The 24,983-nt window shown below is 38.5% G+C and overlaps 2 protein-coding genes across 3 annotated transcripts; one reads left to right on the forward strand and one right to left on the reverse strand.

Moving 5' to 3' along the window:
- Nucleotides 1-4,638: 4,638 nt before the first annotated feature.
- Nucleotides 4,639-10,182, reverse strand: LOC141444809 (calmodulin-like protein 4). 2 transcript variants are annotated; one of them, XM_074110472.1, is made up of 6 exons: nt 10,007-10,182; nt 9,883-9,929; nt 8,802-8,915; nt 8,151-8,242; nt 6,008-6,115; nt 4,639-5,479 (listed from the first exon to the last, which is right to left on the reverse strand). In XM_074110472.1, exons 3-6 carry the CDS (start codon nt 8,842-8,844, stop codon nt 5,378-5,380), a joined length of 345 nt encoding a protein of 114 aa, XP_073966573.1. In that variant the 5' UTR covers nt 8,845-8,915; nt 9,883-9,929; nt 10,007-10,182; the 3' UTR covers nt 4,639-5,377. The 2 variants fall into 2 exon arrangements, with proteins under 2 accessions (XP_073966573.1, XP_073966572.1); XM_074110471.1 differs by having other exon boundaries at nt 9,883-9,913; nt 10,007-10,180.
- Nucleotides 10,183-10,319: 137 nt separating this feature from the next.
- On the forward strand, nt 10,320-22,676 carry LOC141444805 (solute carrier family 25 member 44). The gene is made up of 8 exons (XM_074110461.1): nt 10,320-10,508; nt 11,643-12,091; nt 14,139-14,290; nt 17,496-17,585; nt 17,986-18,111; nt 20,180-20,363; nt 21,278-21,405; nt 22,466-22,676. Exons 2-8 carry the CDS (start codon nt 11,914-11,916, stop codon nt 22,658-22,660), a joined length of 1,053 nt encoding a protein of 350 aa, XP_073966562.1. The 5' UTR covers nt 10,320-10,508; nt 11,643-11,913; the 3' UTR covers nt 22,661-22,676.
- Nucleotides 22,677-24,983: the final 2,307 nt, after the last annotated feature.

Raw genomic sequence — 24,983 nt, forward strand, 5'->3', positions numbered from 1 at the left:
TGATGTTATTTAACAAAAAAAAAGAAAAAAAATCAATTGTTTCAACATCGTGCCTTTTTGTTCCACTTTTTTATAATACACCATTTAAGGTGGTATTTGAACCCGGGAATCTATGAAGGTTTCTGTCACAAACTAGATGGCGCTAGTATTGTAAGGTCCATTTGAAAACTCACGTTTGTGTCACGTTTGTGATTGGTCAAATAAATGACTAAATGAGCCAATCGCAAGCAAGACTGAAACGTCAAACGGATCTCACGATACTAACGCCATCTAGCGATATTTTGTCGGCTATAACCCTCATTTAAGTTTTTTTTGTAATCTGGTAAAATGAGTTTTCTTCATAGATTTTGTTTAGCAATAACTATAACATTAGGCACTTATTTTATTTTCATAATAATAAATGGCTTCTGTCCTAGGAACTTATTTGTCGGCTCAATACTACCTTATTTATTTGTTTCAAGTCAACTGAAAATCTAATCGTACTATATTGGAATTATTATATTGGCGTCAACTACTATATTCTTAGAAATGCTCAGTAAGTTTTAGTTTGCATAAGGTACTACTTTTTGATATTTATTTACAATCTACGCCATCTATTGTAAACTTACGGGAACTTAGCAACAAAAATACAGAAAAAATATGTGCATTTTATATTCATCCAAAGTTACAAACTACCCTCAGTAACCATATCAAATAAAAAAAGAAATATATGGCCACACTATTGATAATTCTAGGTTTAATTTGAAATTTTCATTCCTAAAAGCCAGTTTGGTATTAAACCCTCGCCTTTTGACGTTGACCGTGACTGTACTTCATTCCAGATAATAAGGAATTTTCTGTGTTGTATACACACACGCAGCTATTATTCTGCCCCCCCCCCCCAAGCCAAAACGCGGTATCTCAAAAAAAAAAACACTTGAGGTATGCACGCATGAGCATGAACATGTGTTGCAGAATGTCTTAAATTAGTTACACATCTCAATTTTTTTTTCTTGAAATACCGCTTTTTTTGCTTAGGAGGGCAGTATTCAGATCTGTTGAATAATAGGGTATAAGGAATCAAGGTGTTTCTTGATGCACTAACACTCCTTCGTTCCACATTCAGGGTGAAAAAAGTTGATGGTCCCCGAAGAACAAATTTACAAGAAATATTTTTTTATTTAAAAAAAAAAGCAAAACTGCGTTCGATGATTCTCTAAAATTAATTAATATTGTCGTATGAGAATTCATGATAAAATAAAATAAATAAATTTCATGGGACACTTGACACCAATTGACCTAGTCCCAAACTAAGCAAAGCTTGGACTATGGACACTAGGCAACGGATAAACATACTTATATAGATAAATAGAATAATACTATTATAATATTAGATTTTACGTTTTTTTTTATTTATTTTAAAGACCAAATGTAAGTATTAGATAAATTTTATCCTATCGTTTAGTAACAAGTAACAATAAAATAGCAAGTAATTCTTTTTGAATTTTTAGCCGGTTCGATTCACCGATGACACAAGCGAATTTTAGAAAAATCTTTGAATGTAATTTTTTAATTTTTAAAAAACAAAAGAAAGATGGAGCGCGCCATAGTTTGGGAGTGGGAGCCCGTAACGTCACACAGTGCTCAAAAGTGTCACACAGCGTGTCGTCACGCGGAACTTAAACTGGCTATGTCTTCATAAATTTTTTTTTGACTGACAAAAGAAAAAAATACCCACATAAAAGGCGCAATTATGTTTGCAATTGGGTCAATCAACTACTGTACCACAACACTAAAAGTGTTGTTATTCTGTCCCGTAACTACAGGAGACATCAGTGATACACTTTGTAACAAAAATGTTTGCAATTGGGTCAATCAACTACTGTACCACAACACTAAAAGTGTTGTTATTCTGTCCCGTAACACAGGAGACATCATTGATACGCTTTGTTAGAAAAATGTTTGCAATTCATACTAGGTATCAGCACGCTTAGATGAGCCATGAAGGAATGGCCTTAAAACTGTCACAACTCTTCACTTTTCGTAGATTATTACCCCATAAAATCATACTTATTTAATATGTACCTCAAGACACGTTACCATAGCAACAAGCTACACTAAAAACTTTATTGACCCAATTAAGTCCCCAGTGTGTTTGTGTTAGCATTACAAATCTACTACCTGGAATGGAATATACAGTTATTATGTTTCTAGTCAGATAATAAATTAATAATTATGTAATTTAAGTATTTTAAAATAATGCAATAAGCTCAAGACAATGTGCTTTCAGTAGTGACTTAAGCGTTTAAAATTAAAATTTAAGTTAGATTAATTGTTTGACTGTACCAAATGTTGTGGCGCAAAAATGTGTAACATGATGTTTATTATTATTATTATTATTTATATGTAACAATAACACCTCACTAATACCTACTATAATAATATACAAAAGAAGGTGTAAAGAAAGAAATGTCAGATTCAGACAATTAGAGTATACATAGTAGTAAGGAATAGGTTGGCCAATGAAACCTCCGGACGTGCGTATAATTAAAAAAATATATATATCTGGGACACTTGACACCATTACCTAGTCCCAAGATAAGCAAAGCTTGTGCTATGGATACTAGGCAACGGATAAACATACTATATAGATAAATAAATACTTAAATACATATTAAACACCCAAGACCCGAGAACAAACATTTGTATTATTCATACAATATCACCCCGGCCGGGAATCGAACCCGGGACCTCAAGCTTGTAGTCAGGTTCTCTAACCACTTGGCCATCCGTCGTCTATATAATATATATATAGTATATGCATATTATTGTGTTAGAGAATGGCAGTTGGATGAAAAAAGTTTTTGAAACGCCAGCTGTAAAAGTTCGCTCAGATAGGTATACTTACCGATTGAATGTAACTGTATTTATATAAAGTACCTCTATCTGTGGCCAGATTATGTGTTGTGGATGTATGTATATAATTTTCTACTAAAACAAACAGAAAAAGCACCACTGAAAAGTAAACTCGCAATATAATATATCAAATTGGAATATTTGTACAGTCAAACAGTTCTTAGTTCTTCGACTTTTCAATTAAATTATTACCTTTCACTAATGAATGGTATGGAGATCGCTCTGGAGCGATAAGCCCGCCTGTTGCCTTTTATTTTTTCCTTATGTGACAGTTTTATGTAGGTGTTGTATATTATTTGATACTCGATAAAACATTTTGGGTACAGTCAGCAACAAAAGTTAATGAGCAACAGTGGAGCTCAAAATGACCTTCATACGCTCTTATTGTCAATGAACGCAGTTGAGGTCCGTGGTCGCGGGTGAGCAAAGTAATTGTTTTAGTTCATTGATATAGACCTCCGCAAAGTAACGCCCGATTCAATAAATAAACTATTTCGAGTCTTGTGTAGCTCGTTTTAAGCACTAACTGCTCATCTACTTGTGCTGCTAACTGTATTGTTTTTTCTTAAGTCTGAAATAGTAAACACGAAAAATATAAATCAGATGTAAAGCATTTTATACTTTATAATAAATGTCATCGCAGTAATTTTATTACGTATGGAAAGGTCCGCATCCGCTCATTTTCTGTGATTGTGAGAATTCTAAAGTGCGAGGTAATGATTTGACTGAAAAAGGAGATAACTTTTATATTAAAACACTATATTTAGCGAATGGACCACACTGACTAGTGCCATATCAAGTTATAGGAATTGTTGAATTTTAAATAAATAAGTTTTCACAATTTGCGTTTTATTTGTGCTGACCTATTTCTAGCAATTGGTTACCTTTTATTAACCCCCAATGCAAAAAGAGGGGTGTTATAACTTTGACGCTTTGTCTTGTGACATCGTATCTCTCAACCGGATGGACCGGTTTCGGTGCGTTTTTGTTTTGACGTGAAAGCGAGTTTAAGGTTCAGACGTTTTTGAGATATTGAACTTTGAAATTAGTTAACACATTCGGCCGCAATGACACAAAGTCTGTGACTTTTTTTAGTTCTTACTTCTATGCCAGTGACACTTATTTGAGACTGCTGCGGGATATGCGTAGGTATAGCGTAAAAGCTTAGTGGATCGTCAATTCGTCACATTCGGCGCCGGCAGGCAACGTTCCGCTAAGCCCTTACGCTGTGCCAGCCTTTAGGAGTTATAAGTACAAATTCTTTTGACACACATACGTGTCACTGGCGCATAGCGAGTAAGAATTTTTGATCAAACGTTGTTACTGGCACCGGAATATGTTAAGTCTGTGACTCGTGGCACTGGCATAGAAGTGGCTGCTGAGGGATATGCGTAAGCATACTATAGGTACTTATACTCTTTGGCATAGCGTAAGAGCATTGGATCGTTGCCGGAGCCGAACGTGTTAAATTCAGAAATTGAAATATTTCGACACAGTTTGCACTCAGAGTGCGTTACACCCACTCACCCAACACCGAAGGACCTACGCTAGCTGGCGTGGTTTGCACTGCGCGGGTGGCCGCCTGTTGAACAACAGTACGAGCAGCGCTAACTGCGCGGGCGCACGTCGCGTGCATACGATGTTACCTGCACCAGCGACAAGCAGTGCACCAGCGCCGGCTAGCTCTGAAGCTTTAAGCCAATTAAGTACTCCATTTATAGGGTAAAAATAATAAAAACACAATCTGATAAAATAATATTTATTGCTTACACATACATTGGACGGCTTAATTAGAATAATTTACTGTTAGTAATTAGCATTCGGAATGTCATTAAAACCCCTTAAATCCTCGATTTATAAATGTGGATACAATAAACAAATTTATATACGACCCTTTTTACACAGTTTCCCGCATCCTACAGACAAAAATAAATACTTTGTAAGAGTTTCGAAAATTGAGCCAATCAACTTTTTCTTTGTTTGATATTCAGTCCAGTTGTCCAAGAGACAACAGTGTCAGTTTCGTAAAAAAACTGTTATAATATATGCTACTAATGTGCTTAGGAGATAGTCCATAAAATAATGGATTGTGACTACGACAAAAATGTACGCTCAATTAATTATAACCACGGAAAACATTTATTATTCTAGAAATTCGTTGTTTTAAAGTGTTGTCCAGAAAGAAAAAGTTGATCGACCCAATTTGGTTATACTAAAAAGGTCTAGGTAATTAACTAAATGTAAACAACTTCATTTGCCACATTTGGCACGTTCAAGGATCTTAAACATTTCACATCTATCATTGTAATAAAAACTAGACATGTATTTCAATACAGAAATGTAAATTTTTAGATAGTTTAATTGGCGAATTTCAATATTTAAGACACCAATTTTATTGACGGTGTTTTGTATACATGTACTTAATTACCTAAGCCTAAATCTTTCAAGTATAGTATAGTGATAAATTTCGTGTAGTCGAACTCTAATAGTAGTCGGGCACAGGTGCGCAGGCGATCTTCACGAAGTCTTCGTAACGGACAGAACCGTTGTTGGACACGTTCGCTTCGCGGAATATGTTGTCCACCTGTCAAACAATAAGTATTAGTTACAATTGAAATTCCGGGATTATACAAAATTCCCCAGGGAATTCCCAAAATTAATATCGTGGTCTTCATTGAGGTTGTGTTAAGAACTGTGCAAAATTTCATGACTCTCAACCCAGCGGTTGAAATTTCAAGATTTTATCCCTATCCCGAGGAAATATCGGGATAAAATGTAGCCTATGTGTTATTCCAGATGTCCAGCTATCTACATACCAAATTTCATCCACATTCGTCTAGCCGTTATAGCGTGAAGGAGTAATAAACACACACACACTAACTTCTCAATTTATATTACTAGAATTTACCCGCGGCTTTGCACACTTAAGCTATTCGATCTGGTTGTTACAATTAAAATTCCGAGATGTTACAAAATTCCCCTGGGAATTCCCAAAATTTTGATTGTGGTCTTCATTGATATTGTGTTAAGAACAACTGTTAATTACTACAAACCACTACAAACCCAGCGGTACCTATATAAGCTATACTTTAGGACTTTGTTTGTGGCGTACCTCCCTGGCGGAGAGGCCTTCCCCCCAGTTCTGGAGCAGATTGCGGAGCTGCCGCGCCGGGATGGCTCCGCGCTTGTCCGCATCACCAGCCTTGAACGCTGCTACCACCTGGGACGTTTCAGATTGTTTATGCCATACATAAGTAGGTGGGTCAAGCTTGTTGCCATGGTAATGTCTCCTGAGTTACTTATTAAAAGTATGATTTTACTAGCTTTTGCCCGCGGCTCCGCCCGCGTGGTATTCGGTTATCGCGCGCTGTTCCCTCGGGAACTGTGCATTTTTCCGGGATAAAAAGTAGCCTATGTCACTCTCGGGCCCATAAACTATCTCTATGCCAAAAATCACGTCGATCCGTCGCTCCATTACGGCGTGAAAGACGGACAAACACACAGACATACAAACACACTTTCGCACTTATAAAATTAAAGTATGGATTACAAATCCACTAAAAGTTAGGAGTTGTGACAGTTTCAAGGCTATAGTATACATTGCAAACATTGTTCTAACAAATGTCTCCCGAGTTACGGTACACAATAACATACACTAAAAAGTTGATTGACTCAGGTACCATCAGCCTAATAAGTGGTCTATCAATTTTTAAACAAGTTCCTGTCAAATGAATATGTCGCTAAAGTCGAACTTTTAAGTTGACAGACACGTCTGTTGGCATTATTGTTTTGTGACATGCAAACGATTATCAACTTTAGGGTGGTAGACTACATATTTGGCTGATGGTACACTCAAGAAAACTGAATCGCTACCAGGGTGGAACCTTTGTGTTACTAATGTCATGTTGACATCCCATACATCTGCCAAAGAAAAATAGCGAAATTGGTTAAGAAAAGGTTTCACCTTGGTACAGTCGGTGCCCTAACATAAGTATCCACTGTTCTATACATATTTTTGTAACTTTGGCCGTGTCGAAATCTTTGCACTTGACTGTACGTGATTCAGTTTCCTTGACTGTACATTACCTAACTGAGAGCTATTGTGCTGTGCATAAGGTCTTCGCTCACTTATCAACTCCACACCACTGCGGCACCAACTCAACTCAAACTTCCGGTTGAGTAGCCAACTAAGCTACCCAATGGTTACTATAGTGGATAACGTGGGCAATTCGTCTAACAGATGGTTCTCGTGATCGCAAACGGGGACCCCTTCAATCGCATAACTTTTTTTTAGATTATTATTGTTTCGCATAATTTTTATTGGCATAATAGTACTGTCGCATAGTAATACTTTGGCCTACTACTTTTTTGGCATATTAAGCTATTAGAATAATTTCAGTTGGACTAATTTGTATTAGACTAATACACATTATGCATATTATTGTTTGGGCTATTGATTATTTGTTATAAACGAACATCAAAATATTAGGTTAGGTTAGGTTAGTATGATATCCAGGCGCGGAGCGCACAAGCAGCGCAGAAATAGGGGTCCGCGAGTCGACCTCACCTTAGTTCCTAAATATATTACCACAAAACTAACCTTTTCTCGTAGTGCATCAGGCTCGTGATTGTGGTTATGCACTTTGTAATGATGCAAATTTATTATTATGACTTTTTGTATTTATGCTATTTGACGTTAGTCTTCATGAAGATGATGCTTTCTGTATTTATGCTTTTTAATATTATGCGTAAAAAATGAGTATGCACATCGCTAATTCGGCTAAAAGCAATTATGCGTAACAATAATATTACGAATAATTTTTTGCCATCCAATAGAGAACCTCGCAAACGCATAGTCGCCGCGTAGCCGACGTATGGGCAACGCGTGGCAAGTGGGTTTGAAGTGACTTAAGGTGCGGACATACTATTTAAAACCCGACGCCATGCCACGCTTGCACACGTCCTCCATCCAATGCGTGTCAGTACTAATCAGTCCCATATTTATTATGGTCAGGTACAGATAGAAATATGCGTCGGGCGATAGGCGTGGCGTCGCGTTTTAATAGTGTTTCCAGTGTACACCACGCGTCATACACTACCTTTACACAAATTTTGAAACTTAAAACCCTAGGAAATACAACATAAGGCTTAAATTTCCATTATTAACTTCATCAGACTCATGATTTTGGCTAAACTACTATACTACTTATTTACTTGACTATTTATTTAATTATAAGTTTATTAATTATTAATACCTCATTGGGCAGATTTTCAGCTCGGGAATGAATATGCATAACTTCCAGGAAATCAGCAAAAGACATCTTTCCACCCTTGCCTTTAAGGTAACCTGTAATAATAAATTATGTTGCCTTATTTAATCTAACCTAAGCCGTGGTGGCCTAGTGGTTTGACCCATCGCCTCTCAAGCAGAGGGTCGTGGGTTCAAACCCCGGCTCGCACCTCTGTGTTTTTCGAAATTCATGTGCGGAGTTACATTTGAAATTTACCACGAGCTTTGCGGTGAAGGAAAACATCGTGAGGAAACCTGCACAAACCTGCGAAGCAATTCAATGGTGTGTGTGAAGTTCCCAATCCGCACTGGGCCCGCGTGGGAACTATGGCCCAAGCCCTCTCATTCTTAGGGGAGGCCTGTGCCCTGCAGTGGGACGTATATAGGCTGGGATGATTTAATCTAACGTAAAATTCTCGTGTCAGTGTTTGTAACCAAACTCCTCCGAAACGGCTTGACCGATTTTTATGTCATTTTTTGAGTATATTCGGTAGGTCTGAGAGTAGGACGTAAACTATTTTTCATACTTTATGTTATACTGCAACATAACCAACATTGTAGTTTAAATGCAGTCAGTCGTACTGGCCTTTACAATGCCTGTTTATCATGAACTTACCAGCCAACTCCTGGATGGTGGGGCTCATCCCAAGGGACCTCATGACCACGGTCAGCTCGTCCAGAGACGTGATCTGGCCTGATCTCGCAAACAGGTAAAAGCATTCACGGAATTCTGCAGAACAGTGTGAACAAGTGAATATTAATTTCACAGCTTGCTTTACATGCTAAGTGCAATAACCCAGTATCCGTCGGAGCCTCCAAGTTGGAGGGTTTATATATTTTATGTTATGACACAACATAACAGGAGAGGGTTTAACAATGAGAAACAATAACCCTCTTTTAGGCAGTCGGTAAGAAGGGGAGCCCTCGCATAGCAATTGCCCACTTAATCGTTAGCTATAAGTCTATGAGATGTAATTAAATACTAACAATTTGATCCAAGTTGGTTGAAAAATAAATCTATTATTATTATTATTATTATAATCCATACTTCCGTACCTACCAATATTATAATTAGGGCATGCACCCGGTTTCGCGAGTGCCTCAAGAAACCGGGTAATACCCGGTTCCTTTGCGGTATTTGTATGTATCTGTGGAACCGGGTGCATGCCCTAATTATAATGTAAATACGAAAGTGTGTCTGGCTGTCTGTCACCTCTTCATGTTTAAACCACTGAACTGATTTGGATGATATTTGGTATAGGGATAGTTTGTGTCCTGGGAAAGGACATGAAATAGTTTTTATCTCAGAAAATTATATAGTTCCCGCGAGATAGCGATAAACGAATTATTTGCAGACGAAGACGAAAAACAACAATGAGATTAGTTGGTGAAGTACTTAAAGAAGATTGTAAGATCCAAGAATTTAATATGAAATTAAAGTTTTTTTTTGCTGGCTTTTTGTTGACTATAGTTTTGATTATCATCCAATCAAACAACATATCTGAACCAATATTTCAAGTAATTTCGATCATTACAAGTGGATGAAATCCAACTTGCTTGATTTGATCTGAACAAAGAAACTGCAAAAAGGTTGTAAAAGCGGATCAAATAGGGAACTATGAGGCAAAAAATGTGCATTTTTTTTCATTTTAGAAGGAATAATTTATCAGATAATCTAGCTAATTACTCATGCATACCATCGATATCTTGTTCTTTGAAGTAACGTGCCTGAAACGAAAACAAACTGTATTTATTAGAAAAACCGAGTATTTAAAAACCATGTAAAATAACAAGTAATACACCAAAGACGCAGATATTTACCATTATGTCAAATAAATGAAATTGTTTTCGAAAGGTACTCGAGGAAATAAGTTTTCACCAGTTTTCACGGAAGATAAACTCAAAAAAGATACGATACGTCACAACAAGGAAAGTAAGCAAAAGTAAATTTTATCTTTTTCTTGCGAAGGGAATGTCCTACTTGTTAAAAAGAGAAAAAAGATTTAGCGACTTTCTAATGGTATTGCCAGCTGGTTTTGACAAGAGCTTACGAAGATGTTTAAGCTATTGGTTTTAGCGCCATTAATGAGGGTGTCCAAAATTAGGGCTTCAGGTTAATTTCCCTTTTTCTGTAGAATCTGTGAACAAAAATGAAGGGCGACCAATCAGCTGACAGTTAAGAAGGTCTATTTTTCCATGGTATAATTATCTTAATTGAGTAAATTATTACATAAAACCTTTCAGAAATACGTATTTAGTGTCCAGTGTGATCGTGACAATGTTATTTAACTAGTAACAGCTATGGGGACAGGCTTTCACAGCGGTAAGTAAAGTGTTTTTTACTGTATTAGAAATACCTGCGTATTATTAGCATAATGTCCTTAACCTTCGGTGGTTATAATAGTTACATGACTGATTTGAGTTCTAGGAAGTAAATTACAATGTTTTTTAACCATTACATATGGTAAAAACACATAATAGCTGTGTAGTCAAAGCAAACATCAGTTTGAACATGCTTACTAAGTTGTTACTATTATTGGTGTTGGTTTTTGCATCATTAGGTTGTACTTTGTACATATTTAATGTGTTTATCTAACGATATCGAATCTCCGTCGTCCTTGCTTCCCTAATTGATAAGCCTTGGAAAACTGACGTCATTGTGACATGGCTAATTTTACGAAAATAATGTACCTACAACCTACCTACTCACTACATTTATGTACATAGCTGAATTTTGAATTTAGTCTGTGTGCTGCCTTCATTTGTTGCATTTGAAATTTACTATGAACTTTACTGTGAAGGAAAACATTGTGACAAAACCTGCATCACTTGTGAGGAAATTCAATATTATTAATGAAGTCCCAAATCCACTATGAGCCTGTGTGGGAACTATGTTTCAAATCCTCTCATCCTTACAGAAATTCTGTGCTTTGCAGTAAGACAAACATAAGCCGAAAATAGTAAGTTGTTATGGCACAAATGCAAAAAAAGAACTGAGCGCTGACATTCAGTCTGTACCATATTCGAGTTGATCCACTCGTCCACATACAAATTTTACTCTAAGTACAGTCACCAGCATTAATATCTGCCACAGCAGAGCGTGCAAAAATATCTGACATGACCTTCCGGCCCTAGAAATAGAGTTGTATCAGATTTTTACGCACGCTTGTTGTATCAGATATTGGTGCTGGTGACTGTACAATACAATAATAAATTATTTGAGTATATTTTGAATATATCATGTTTAAATAACAATACAACAGGCATTATTGGGTACAAATACAGTCACTAGCAGCAATATCTGACTCAACAATGCCTGCATAAATATCTGACACGTCTCTTATTTCTAGGGATGGTGGGATGTGTCAAATATTTATGCACACTGCGCTGTGGCAGATATTAATGTAGGTGACTGTACCTTAAGATGAAGATCTTAACTTTTGTTCTGTTGTTTCAGTTTAATGCAAGAAAAGAATGTAACCAAGCAACCATGGAGGAACCCACGGACAATATATGTTAACCAAACATACCATAGACAACATTATAATTCAATCAGAGATCTCTATTCTCATTTCTGTTAAATAAATATATTTATTTTATTATTTTATGTTTACAAAGTTTAATTCCATTTTTTTTTTAAAGAATCATAACGTAAGTTACCAAAGAAGTAATTATATATAGTTGACAAGATTTTGTTGTATAGTGTTAAAATAATAGTGAGAAAGTAGATGCTACTTGATCTATGGAGTAGGGATAGTGTAGAAAGTAAAGGGAAAGAGAAGAAAGAAGAAAAAATGGCTGCTACTATGGTCGAGACGCCGCCACCGCAACTGATCACAACAATAGAATGGAGTATGATGGATAAAGGGAAATTCTTCCCGTTATACACATTAAGCAGCTTTACAGGTGGGTAAAACAGCTTGTATACAGATAACAATACAATGCCATGTAGATCAGGGGTGGCAAACCGGTCGATCGCAGCTATTAGTCCAGTTCATTGTGGCAAAGCAAAAAATATAAATACTGAACTATGCTGTTTCATGTAAGATTTCTAGATGTATGCAATTGGTAGATCGCACAGGGTTTTGTCAGTAAACAGTAGATCTTGGGTCTAATCAAGTTGACCACCCCTGATGTATGTAGATAGTTTTTTTTTTAACTTATGTTATGGGTGTCCATGAGCGGCACTAATTTCTATCAGGTGAATTATTCAAACCTCATAAGTAGAATGTAAACCCCTTCCAGGTTCAGGTATTTATACTAACAGGTATTTTTATGTTTTCATGGCTCTTTTATGTTTTCGCTATGTCCGTCTGTCCATGGCTTGGCTTAGACACTATAGTGCTAGAAAGCTGTAATTTTACATAGTATGTGGTAACTACACTGACAGTGGAAAAATAAAATTGAAAAAAAAAGTCATAAATTTCAAGTTGAAAGTTTGAAATTCGAAATTCGTATCATATTGTCCCTCTCACTCTCCTATTAAGTACTATTTGCGTGAGTGGGACAGCATGATGAAACATTCTAAATTTCTAACATCTGATTGTAAAAACTGACCTTGGTGGATGCTGACTCGTTCATTGGCTAGAACTTATTTTTTGTTTCTTTTTTTCTACCATGCTCTTGTGGGGTCAACGTCCTGCAGTTCAATGCTCAGAGGAAGGTCATATCTCTGAGTTCTTAAGCCGAGTTTAGACTTGCGAGAAAAATCGTGCAAGCTGCATTACATTGCGGCGCTCGATTGACCACTACAAACTCGTTGGTTTTACAACTTGCACGATTTTTGTTGCAAGTCTAAACTCGGCTTTAGATAAACTCAACTGTATCTTTAAAGTTTGGGTATGTTAGGTGTTTTGTTTATGACTTAAAACCATTTTAATTCCTTCTAGGGTGGGTTATATTATAAGTTTGACGCCAATGTATGTGTGTGTCTGTGTGTGGCATCAGCGCTCAAACGGATGGATTTCGAGGCGGTTTTTTTTTGCGTGAAAGCATGTTTCCTTGCAGTAGTTCTTATTCTTAGCTTGCATTGTCATCCAACTTAAATACCCGACCCACTCATTTTGAACTAACAACTACAGCAAACAGGCCTTTTACTACGAAGTGCAAAATTCGAACTTTTTAATACGAGGGTGAGAGGGACGGTACGATACGAACTTCGAAAATCGAAGCTCGTATCGGTCGTATTGTAGCCCCTGCCCTGTTTGTGTGCAGTTAAATAAAAGTTTCTTGCGACATTATTCTTGACAATGATGGTTCCGAAAGCAGTGGCAGTATAAAAAAACCGGCCAAGAGCGTGTCGGACACGCCCAGGATAGGGTTCCGTAACCAATACGAAAGAATCAAGTAATCATTTTCTAAGGATTTCGAATTGTATACGGAATCTTCCAAGTTTAGGTATGTTTTATACCTTCTAGGCTGCTATTCACTCTTAAACTACTAATAATAATTATTCGCAAGCAATCTTAGCCGCTATAGTTTTTCTTGTAAATTTGATATATTTACTACCATTCTGAATTTATTCAAATTTTTCCACCCAACAGTTTAGATTTTAGAGGGGGAGACGCTCAATTTTAATGAAAATTTGCACTTTAAAGTTGAATATTTCGCAAACAGATCACTGAATAGAAAAATCGCCCCCAACCCCCCAATGATACCCCACACTATAGGGTTAGTCGATAAAAAAATTCACCCCCACTTTACGTCTATGGGTGGTACCATATATATTTTTTTTACCACTGTCGGCGTGGCTGACATGCATATTCATGCCAAATAGCTTTAGTACTAACGGTCTAAGCTTAGCCGCGAACGGACAGACTATAAGGGTTCCTAATTGACTACGGAACCCAAAAAAGTGACATGTAAAAAACCCTTTGTTACTTATTTGCAGAACAAACATTCAGATTAGATTCATTTAGATTTTTGATGGCGTACAAATCCGTTCTTTTTCCAGTACGCTGCGCCCTCTATCCCCTAACACTGATAAAGACCCAGATACAGGTGCAACGGAAAAAGGAGGCCTACAGCGGGGTCGCGGACGCGATATCCAAGATATACAGAAACGAGGGGGTCTCCGGACTGTACAGGGGCTTCTGGCTTTCCAGCGTAAGTGTCAGATATACTGTCAAACAAACTGTCATTCACGAGAGTGGAACCTTTGTGCTAATAATGTCATGTTGTAATTTTTTTATATAAGAGGGGGGGGGGGAAACGAGCGTGCGAGTCACCACTGCCGCCCATGGACACCTCTCAACACAAGGGGTATCAACTTATCAACTGTATTAGCTTATCAAATGGGGGGGGGACTTTAAGAGACTGATAGGCTTTTTAAAGATTCCTAAGCTGTACCGCTGCGGAAATGCTGTTCCATACATTGACATACCATATTTTGTCAAAGAAATCGTACTGAATTTGATTATTAAAAGGTTGCACTCTAGTATATGAACCAGTTTGTTCGACTATATTTCAGCAATGCGATTTTGTATCCGATTTTACCACTCATCTGTTCCAATAAGCTAGATGCTTGAAACCTTATAATTAGTTCATCAGTTTCATTTTCAAAAAATATCGGACATGTTTTTAACCCCCGACGCAAAAAGAGGGGTGTTCTAAGTTTGACAGCTATGTGTGTCTGTCTGTCTGTGGCACCGTAGCTCTTAAACGGGTGGTCCGATTTGAAAGCAGGTTTTTCTAGCGATGGTTGATAGACATGTTTTATCAAAGCCGTTTTTGAGATATTGAACTTTGAAGTGACAAAGTCAGGGGTTTCCAACATTTTGTTGGTTAGGTTATCTCTTTTGCCAATTAAACAAATAATGATAGCCTTAAGGTGATTTTCCACCGGCCGACCGGCGTGCGAGACGAGGCGGAGCGAGACGAGAATTGAAATTTTATGGCGGCGCCCGCGGCCTGCGCGCGAGAATCCGCCTCGTCTCGCCTCGCCAGTGGAAAATCACCTTTATAGCCGGTTAGAGTACCGTGTGACGTCACACACGTACACTTTACTAAGGAGCGACGACACGACCACTACCGATCTCTGGCGCGCATCGTCTTTGTCATTTTCTGTTTAATTGACAAAGAAAAAATACATGTCCAATATTTTCTGGTAATCTAATTGATGGACTATATAGAATAGAATATAATAGAATAGAAACGTTTATTCGCATTTCGCAAATTACATCAGTACACAAAATAAAACAAGTATAAAATAAATATTAAAGAAAGTATTTGCGAAGCATAGTGCTGGCCGTAGAGGCCAACGCTGGTCTTCCGCTGAGACCGCTTGGCGACTTCACGGAAGGCGACATAAATTCAAAAAAAGTAAATCTAAAAAGAAACAAATAGAAAGTAATATAATTTAAATAATAATATAGGTTTTTTTTTATCCAGGAATTTACCCAATTTATCCCAGCCCGCTTATGTTATGATACAAGTAACTTTAAGGCCACTTGTCGACGTCCGTTGTTTTCGCCGGACCGTTTTGTTGCCGGACTTGCGGTGTTGTATAGCTTACAATGAATGTGTGTACATGCACCGGATACTCGTCCGGCGACTGAGCCATACAACACTGCAAGTCCGGCAAAAAAAACGGTCCATTGTCCGGTGAAACAAACAACGGACGTCTATAAGCGGCCATACATTACATACAGCTTTGTATTGACATTATTATCTTCATTGTTTCATAATATATCGGGCTAGACTAGACATTCTTATCATCATAGTAGGTGCGGGTTGCCGATAAAGGGGAAGTAATTATTTATTACTATGTAGATTAAAAGCATGTATAACGATTATTATATAATAGTAAAATAGTAAATATGTCATTGACCTCTGACGCTACTCAGGCGCAGTTTAATACCTTTAAACGAGCAATATATATGTAGACTTTTAAAAATGAAACCCCAAAATTAGGTGTAGGTAGTAGGACCTTGTGCAATGTCCGCCCGGATTGCTACCACCATCTTGCTCGCTAATCCTGCTGTGAGGCAGCAGTGCTTGCACTGTTGTGTTTCGGCGTGAAGAGTAAGACAGCCGGTGAAATTACGGGCACTTGAGGTATCCCATAGGCCTCTTGGTTGGCAACGCATCTGCAATACCCCTGGTGTTGCAGATGTTTATGGGCGGTGGTGATCTCTTACCATCAGGAGACCCACTTGCTGGTTTGCCATCCGGTAGAATAAAAAAAAGGGAGGCTGGGTACAGTCGGAGTAAAAAAAGGTTCGTCAGTTTAAGATCTATTTTCCTTTGCTCAGTATGAGCGCTAATCTGCTTTACCGATTGAGTAGGACATACTGCGTCAACCTGTCAACCTGCTAAACATAAGGTGACCATAGCAACCCTACAACTACACCTTGGCACTGACAAACACTGACAATTAAATAGAACATTATTTGATTGAAACTTTTACGAAGTTGTTTATTAAAAAGTTTTGTATTGATATGAAACTAGATATATGTTAGAGGTGTATACTATTTTGACCCTTGTTATCATGTCAAGTAAGTATAATTTGATATGCACTTGTCTACTTAGTATGTTGGTTTTAAAACTTACTAAGAGTCTATGAGTTTGTAAAGGATCCAATTTAATAACTGACGAAGGTTTTTTTACCCCCACTGTACATTAAGCGTTCCTATTGTTTCATGAATAACACATTCCTCGCTACGCATCCTCGCACATCTCTGGTGGAAACGTAACCTTAGAGTTCATGTTTCGATATTTTTGAATCACCGTGGCCGCTACGAAATTTTTTTCAAACTTAAATCCTATTTCCTACTATTATTATAAATGGTAAGCCGTGGTGGCAGAGTGGTTTGACCTTATGGCCTCTCAAGCAGAGGATCGTGGGTTCAAACCCCGGCTCGCACCTCTGAGTTTTTCGAAATTCATGTGTGGAATTACATTTGAAATTTACCACGAGCTTTACGGTGAAGGAAAACATCGTGAGGAAACCTGCACAAACCTGCGAAGCAATTCAGTGGTGTGTGTGAAGTTCCCAATCCGCACTGGGCCCGCGTGGGAACTACTGCCCAAGCCCTCGCATTCTGAGGGGAGGCCTGTGCCCTGCAGTGGGACGTATATAGGCTGGGATGATTATAAATGCGAAAGTTTGTATGTCTGTTTGTTACTTCATCACGTGAAATTGACATGAAATTCGGTATACAGATAGTTTGAATCTCGGAGAAAGACATAGGATAGTTTTTATCCCGAAAAATTGCGTAATTCCCGCGGGATAGCGATAAACTAATTTTGCGCGGACAGAGTCGCTGGTAAAGACTAGTAAATAAATATTTCATGTGTTGTTTTCCTTCAGTTTCAGATTATTTCAGGCGTATTCTACATTTCGACGTATGAGGGGGTTCGATACGAACTGGGCAATTATGACATCAGCCCTAAAGTTAAGGTACTTCACACTAAATTTACCTACTAATAAATATAATAAATGATGACAGGATAACTTAGTGGTTAGAGAACTTGACGATATAACTGGAGGTCCCAATCCATTTCTCGTTAGACAAATTACAGGTTTATGATAAATAAGTCGTTATTTTTTACGTATAATTATTCCCCTTGAATTTTTGCAATAAGTAATCATCTCAAAACTGTCAAAAACACAATTAACAGGCTCCTCAACGGTACGGCATCGACTCGAAATTTGGTACGGAAATGTAGTTTGGTTGGATGCAAGTACATGTACAAGTACCAGCACAGCCAGCAAAAAGTACAACGAGCAAAAAAGCTTGTATTGAAAATGTAATTTTTAACGAGTCATTTTGTGACTCATTCACTCATTCATGTCCCAGTCGTTCATCGGCGGCGGCTGCGCGTCTCTGGTCGGCCAGACCATCATCGTGCCTTTCGACGTGCTCAGCCAGCATCTGATGGTGCTCGGTCTGGTCAAAGGCCGCGCCGGCGGCAGCAGGAACCCCGTGAGTGATCCGCTGTGTCTTGCCTATACTGCTTTTTTTAAGAGGGCAACTCGTGAGCTATGAATTATTTGGTATAGTATCACTTTTATTTAACCAAACCAAATGTATGTCTATATAACCAAATGTTTTCTCCTAACTAGGTTAGCTGGAAGAGATCCCTTTTTAGGGATAAGCTCGCCTTTGTTCTGCTCTCTGTGTATTTGTATTTTTATTTTTATGTGCAATAAAGAGTTTATATACATACATACATACTTTTTCTGAAAAGCTGGTCTTAGTAGCAAGTGGTCTTAGTGATCTAAGTAGCAATTAAGTAAGTATCAAGTGCTTTAAAATGGAACTGGTCCTACCAGCTTGTGTCGGGTTAGAGTTGCGTCAAGGCACGTAGCGGCACAGAAACGCGGAATAGGAGCTCCGCCGCGGAGCTTACTCGACTTTGGGTCATAGAATTAAAATTGCCGAGGAAATGGACGAACGTTAACCAATTAAACTATTTAGAATACTTGCTGCTCAGACCAGCTGCTTTTTATGCAACGTGATATTAGCCCATTTTTTTTTAATGACACTAAAACGAAATGAACACTGCCAAAATATCCACATATCCACTCTATTAAAACATCTATTCTCTCTCTGGTATGGCGTGTAAATAGCCAATTTTAATGGGTGGCGGAAGACCGAGAGCGCGCTATGCCAAATGGAATGTCCAACAGTGCAGAAGCACTCACCTGGTTAGGGCTCCGGCCGATGATGTGATGCGGGGGTCTTGTGATGCGGAGTCGAGGAAATCTTCTTATTTTGGCGATGCGGTTTATAACGAATACAAGACGTGAGCGGATGAAAAACTTATGTCAACGACAAGACTTGAGCCAGACTGACAAGTCCTGTGCCAGAGAGCACCCCTGCACTGTGTATGGCCTAAAAAGGTTTTAGTGCGCGAACACTCTCTCTCTATTCTGTTACAAAGCCCACCCGACCAAAAGGTCTAGGATCTAGGGCTCTTCAAGGCTGGAGTGAATAGGCTGTTACTGAACCAGTGAGATTCACCTTTGGCCTCATCTGCACTTTACATTAGGTGGGATAGGGGTCAGTTTTATGTAAAAAAGTTACTATACATACTACATTATATTTGGTCTATGTCCTATGTCCCCTTGCTATATTTAAGACTGTATATTGTTAAGCTTATGGATTTTAAACTTGTATATTTTGAGTTTAATTTCTAGTCACAGGCCCTCGACGTCGAAGTTCCCATGACGATCCCATAGGGCTTATGGGAACGGAAGCAATACCATGCCCTCGGTACCGCTCTGCTTTCAGAGCATGACGTGAGTGCGTGTGAGCTAACTTTGGGGGCGGCAGACGTGAACTTGCCTTCGGAATCCAAAAGCTTAATGGTTTCTTGACCTGAAATGTATATTTCAGTTTTTTTTATGTCGGTGGAAGCATTCTACACTTCCACTAAACGTAGATACCATACATCCCTGTATTATTATTCTTTTTTGTAATTTTTTCTTTAATTTTATACTATAGTTATTAAAGTGTTTTATTTGTATTTTTTTTGAAAACATGACTTTCTGCCAAGTTTCTTGCGGCGCATTCTTCTTGGCAATGATGGTCTTTCCGAAAGTGCTGGTAGTTTAAAAAATGACGTGTAAAAGTGCCCACTGCGGCCTATTTACTGAATAAATGATTTAAATTTGAATTTATGATACTACCGAATACTCTACTACTACTACTACTACTAGACTAGTACTACTATTGTTACTTTTATTACTCTTTAGTTACTAAGCCATTTCTTTGTTTTGAAGAATAAAGATTATTATCTATCTATCTACTCCGTCTACTCTACTAATTCGGACACCAATTTTCCTAATGAAGTGGACGGTCTGATGTAATGAATGATTACTGATGTAGTAGACACTATGTTACTTCGATGCACTAGATCCACGATCCACTAGATATTTCGATAAAGACAAAATTCTAATTGGATGTTGTGGTGCAGTGGAATTTTGATACAGTGGACATTGCTTTGCGCTCGCTTCGTCAATTAACGTAGTTTTTCTCTATGTTCCAGAAAATCAACCCCCTCGGTTTGAACCTGGACGGGGGTCTATCCAAAGCAGCGTTAGCAAGGGAGGTGGCGGTCCGCGTGTACAGACAGCACGGCGTGTTAGGATACTACCGGGGTTACCTGGCTTCGCTTGCGGCGTACGTGCCCAACTCCGCGCTCTGGTGGGGGCTGTATACCGCTTACCAAGGTACCTACAATACAGCTGATCATCATAATAACTCCAATTGACCGAAAATATAAACTGAAACATGGATGAATGATATTATAACGGATAACTCACGTCTAAACCGAGTTTAGCTCGACATGTTTCGGGCTATTTCGTAGCCCTTCCTCTCAGGAGCACGCGACTCGGCGGCTGCCGCAACACGCGCGCACTTGTCGAGCTAAACTCGGTTTAGACGTGAGTTATCCGTTATAATATCATTTAATATGAGTGAGTCTCACGATAGTTTCATGTTCAAAATTGAAACATGGATGCACAGAAAAAACCCAGAAAAAGAGACCAGCGCTGGGAATCGAACCCAGGGCCTCAGCATTCCGTGCTGCGTGCCATACCCCTAGACCACCACTGGACAGGAGTCTAGACACAATTTTCTCCCATGCAACACACATTTCAGCCTACTTTTTTACTTTCTTAGCCGCTCAAGCAGCTACACTAGCGACATCTATGTTTTAGCTCTCACCGAGAAACATAACACTCCTTCGTAACTAACCGCTCACCCGGACAAGAGATGTCGCTATTAGGCAATCAAATTAAGATTGGTTTTTGGAGTCTTTTTAGTCTCTTTTTCTGGTTTTTTTCTGTGCATCCATGTTTCACTTTGTATTTTCGTTGGATTTTACAGGATGACCGTCAAAGTAACAAATTTGGAGTTGAAATAAAAAATACAACAAGACTCCAAAAAGCAATCTTAACACCAATTGACTTAGTCCCAAACTGCTGTAATGCTGTGTGCAATAGTAATTGTGTTGTAGGCACTAAAAAAATTTTAATTCCTTTTTATTCTACAATGCTGTTGTTCACAATATGTAATAGTACCCAAATAATATAAATAAATAAATGACGATGTATTTTGACTTGTAACTTGAACATTGTTGCAGACGAGCTGCTAAAGATCTGTCCGTCCTGGGTGTCAGTCCTCCTGATCCAGTGCGTCGCCGGGACTCTGGGGGGCTTCACCACCACCATACTGACAAACCCACTGGACATAGTGAGGGCGAGATTACAGGTAACCGGCACACTTAATTTATAAAAATACGTAATAAACACATGTCAGCATATAAAAAATCACAAAAGGATCGTCGAATGTATATGTCGGCGGTCGATCGTAAAATCCGCCAGATAATGAAATGGTGCCATTTCATGATATGCCTAAACGTTGGCCAGGCAGCAACTTGGGTGGGGCCCTTTTGGAAATTAAAGAAAGTTAATGATACATTTGTTTTTCTGTGAATGTGCTTTATTTATTTATTACACACAAATTTAACTACCTATGTATCTCAAACGTCGATAAGCCAAAGGCTACTAGAAACACAGGGAAGCTTAAAGTTCCATCTTACAGACTGGCTAAAACCAAAAAGTCGTTTCTGGGAAATTGCATACGTTTTTATAATAAAATTCCAAAATTCAGATCTATTGTCAAGAAGACATTAATATCTAAGGCGTATTATAAAGTTAATGATTATATCATGGACAGGGATATTTGGAAATAATTCCGATCCACATTAGCGATCCCTTCAATAGCGAACCTACTGTGTTAAAAATAAAGTTGTGTTAAATACTAGTGATGTATACATATCATTTAATAATATTCTAAATCTGTTTAATAAAAAATATACCTCATTGAGTTTCTTGCCGGATTTTCTCAACACAGGTTTTTCCGAACCGGGGGTAGATTTTTTTTGACATTCATAAGTGCTTGTTATAGCCTAAATTGAATAAATATATTTTGACTTGACTTGACTTGAACCAACTGAATCGTGACCCACTGTGGAACCTTATCGTAGAAAAAGTCATAGTGACATCGCATTGCTTTACAAGGGAATTCATTATGTATGACACTTACTGTGAGAACGTTCTCAAATGGTCCGACTGTACAAACATCTAAGTATGAGTAACATACGGGATTTCTTTTGAGCAAAATCTTCTATTATGTTTTTGTCAGATTAAAATAGACAAAAGTGAATGTATAGGCATTCGGGGGACCCCTGGCGAGGGAGGCCAGGAGGGTATTGTACAGGTTTATAAATGTACTATCTATTGTGTCTCTAACCTAGCAATTGTTGTAGGTGGAAGGCGTTGGAACAATGAAAAAAGTATTCAAAGACCTCTGGGCGGAAGAAGGCCTGTGGGGTCTCTACGCGAAAGGCCTCTCGGCGCGGCTGCTGCAGTCGGCGTGCTTCTCCTTTAGCATCATCCTCGGCTACGAGAGCATCAAGCGGATAGCGCTCGCCGACCAGTACCGCACGCGCGTGCGGTGGTAATATACCATCAGACAAATATGTAGCTTTTATTTACCCACCCATACTTTTGACTCTTAACTAAGCACATACGATCGTGCATTACTGCTGCTATCTTCGGGAAGGTTCCACCGAGTACAGAGTACCACCGAGTACGCCGAAATGGTTAACTACAGGGGCTAAGACGTCGTTTTGGAAGCTATCAAGTAACTTGAAAGACAGATAGAACATTAACAACACTTTGAAGCGAAATCCTTGTCGCCATCAAATAGTTGTCGCCTACCCTCATAGTTCTAAAAATGTAATTATCAACTCTAATATCTTTAATCGTTACTTTTTCGGCAACGAGAGGGCCATGTAGTAACTTATGGATAGCTATAAACACAAATAACAGATTATAGTAAAATCCTCGTCGCCAAAAAAAATACAGTGGTCACCTACCCTCATAACTCAAGTGTTCAAAGACCTCTGAGCGGAAGGCCTGTGGGGTCTGTATGCGAAAGGCCTATCGGCGCGGCTGCAGTCGGCGTGCTTTTCCTTTAACACCATCCTCGGCTACGAGAGCATCAACGCGTGCGGTGGTAATATACCATCAGACAAGTATATGGCTTTTATTTACCTACCCACTCGTTTGACTCTTAACGCTTTGGTAAAGCTCCACCACCAGTTAGCCACACTGGTTAACTACAGAGCTTAAAACAACAACTGTAAAATTATTTAGTAATAATAACAGATAGATACATTTATAACAGTTCGAAGCGAAATCCTCGTCGCCAACAAATAGCTTTTGCCTACCCTCATATTTCCAAAACGTAGTTGGCTGCCATGCCACAACCGTCTTCATTGATTAACTCTTGATTGTCTTTATTGATTGTTTAAACTCTGGCCAACGAAAGCTGTCCACGATAAACAGCAGGGCGATACTCGAAACTCTAAGTTCGTGTCGTGTGGTCCCTCTGACACTTTCACTATTTAATACGAGAGCGAGAGAGACGGTACGATACGAACTTCGATTTTCAAGTTTCGTAGTAGCCCTGCAGCGACAAATTAAAAAAAAATGAGGCCGAAAACACTTGCTGTACACTGATTAAGTTTTTTTTTGTTTATTCGACTGGATGGCAAACGAGCAAATGGGTCTCCTGATGGTAAGAGATTACCACCGCCCATAGACATCTGCAACACCAGGGGTATTGCAGATGCGTTGCCAACCTAGAGGCCTAAGATAGGATAGCTCAAGTGCCAGTAATTTCACCGGCTGTCTTACTCTCCACACCGAAACATAACAGTGCAAGCACTGCCGCTTCACGGTAGGATTAGCGAGCAAGATGGTGGTAGCAATCCGGGCGGACCTTGCACAAGGTCCTACCACCTGCATAGCAAACGATCTTGATACTTAGATATTATTTAAATTTTCCAGATATTAAATTATACACTGGACTCCACTTCAATGTGCATCAAAATTCATATATAGTAATGTGTGTTAGTTGATGAAGCACTTCAGGAGTCCCTTGGTAAATTTAATGACCTTCCCCTTGCCTTGACGTGCCCATTTATCTACAGCCCAGACTTAACAATTTTTGGACCATTTGGACCAGATTGGCATTGAATATCTTTTCATATTTTAATTCTAACATAATCTTATAACATTTGCATTTTGAGAATGGTAGGAGGTTGAATTAAACAAAAAAACTATTTACTATGTATTTATTTCTTATAGCTGAAGTGTCAAAATTATCCAAGCCGGGCTAGAATGTCAATTTTGACAGTCTCAAATATGATACCAGATTAAAGTTTCGTAAAAAATGCGTGGACAGTTTTCGTTGGCCAGTCTATTAGCAATAACAACCAGAAATCTGTATAAATACAAGATAAAAAGATTGAAGTATGTTGAAAATGCATTTTTTATAATCATGAAAACACTTCAGCTCTATTTACCTCAAAAGGAAATTTATCATGGTTAAGTCCCTCTACTCATAACTCAGTCATTACATTACATCAGGCAAAAATATATTCTTCGTAGGTATTGTAAAGTATACCAACTAGCAAATTTCCTTAACAATTTAACCGTCGCCGTGGCGTGCCATGTATGCGCTTGACATTTAAAACTTGATGCTACAGAAGTATGAGGACCAGCACTCACTAGTCCGGTTTTTAATAAATAAAAACGGCTAATTTTAGCACCAGTGTACCGTAGCCTTGAACAACGCAACGTAAGGTTACATTTGCTTACATCGCTCGCTTCTGGCTTTTAATCTAGTGACCTAATAGGTTCTCTATCGTTTGCCCGAATTTCATATGCCCGAATGTATCGTTTTCTAGAATTTTCATTTGCCATAAATAATTTCTT

This window comes from Choristoneura fumiferana, chromosome 30, assembly GCF_025370935.1.
Source record: "Choristoneura fumiferana chromosome 30, NRCan_CFum_1, whole genome shotgun sequence".
In the NCBI taxonomy this organism is placed as follows: Eukaryota; Metazoa; Arthropoda; class Insecta; order Lepidoptera; family Tortricidae; genus Choristoneura; species Choristoneura fumiferana.

What these genes read in the sequence shown, in the direction of transcription:
- LOC141444805 (XM_074110461.1), top strand. Translation starts at nt 11,914, where the DNA reads ATGCTACTTGATCTATGGAGTAGGGATAGTGTAGAAAGTAAAGGGAAA. An exon ending in CACATTAAGCAGCTTTACAG is followed by an intron (nt 12,092 to 14,138) that starts GTGGGTAAAACA and finishes TTCTTTTTCCAG; the next exon opens with TACGCTGCGCCCTCTATCCC. An exon ending in CCGGCGGCAGCAGGAACCCC is followed by an intron (nt 18,112 to 20,179) that starts GTGAGTGATCCG and finishes TCTATGTTCCAG; the next exon opens with AAAATCAACCCCCTCGGTTT.
- LOC141444809 (XM_074110471.1), bottom strand. An exon ending in CAAAGAACAAGATATCGATG is followed by an intron (nt 8,916 to 9,882) that starts GTATGCATGAGT and finishes ACTGTTCTGCAG; the next exon opens with AATTCCGTGAATGCTTTTAC. An exon ending in AAGGCCTCTCCGCCAGGGAG is followed by an intron (nt 5,480 to 6,007) that starts GTACGCCACAAA and finishes ATTGTTTGACAG; the next exon opens with GTGGACAACATATTCCGCGA.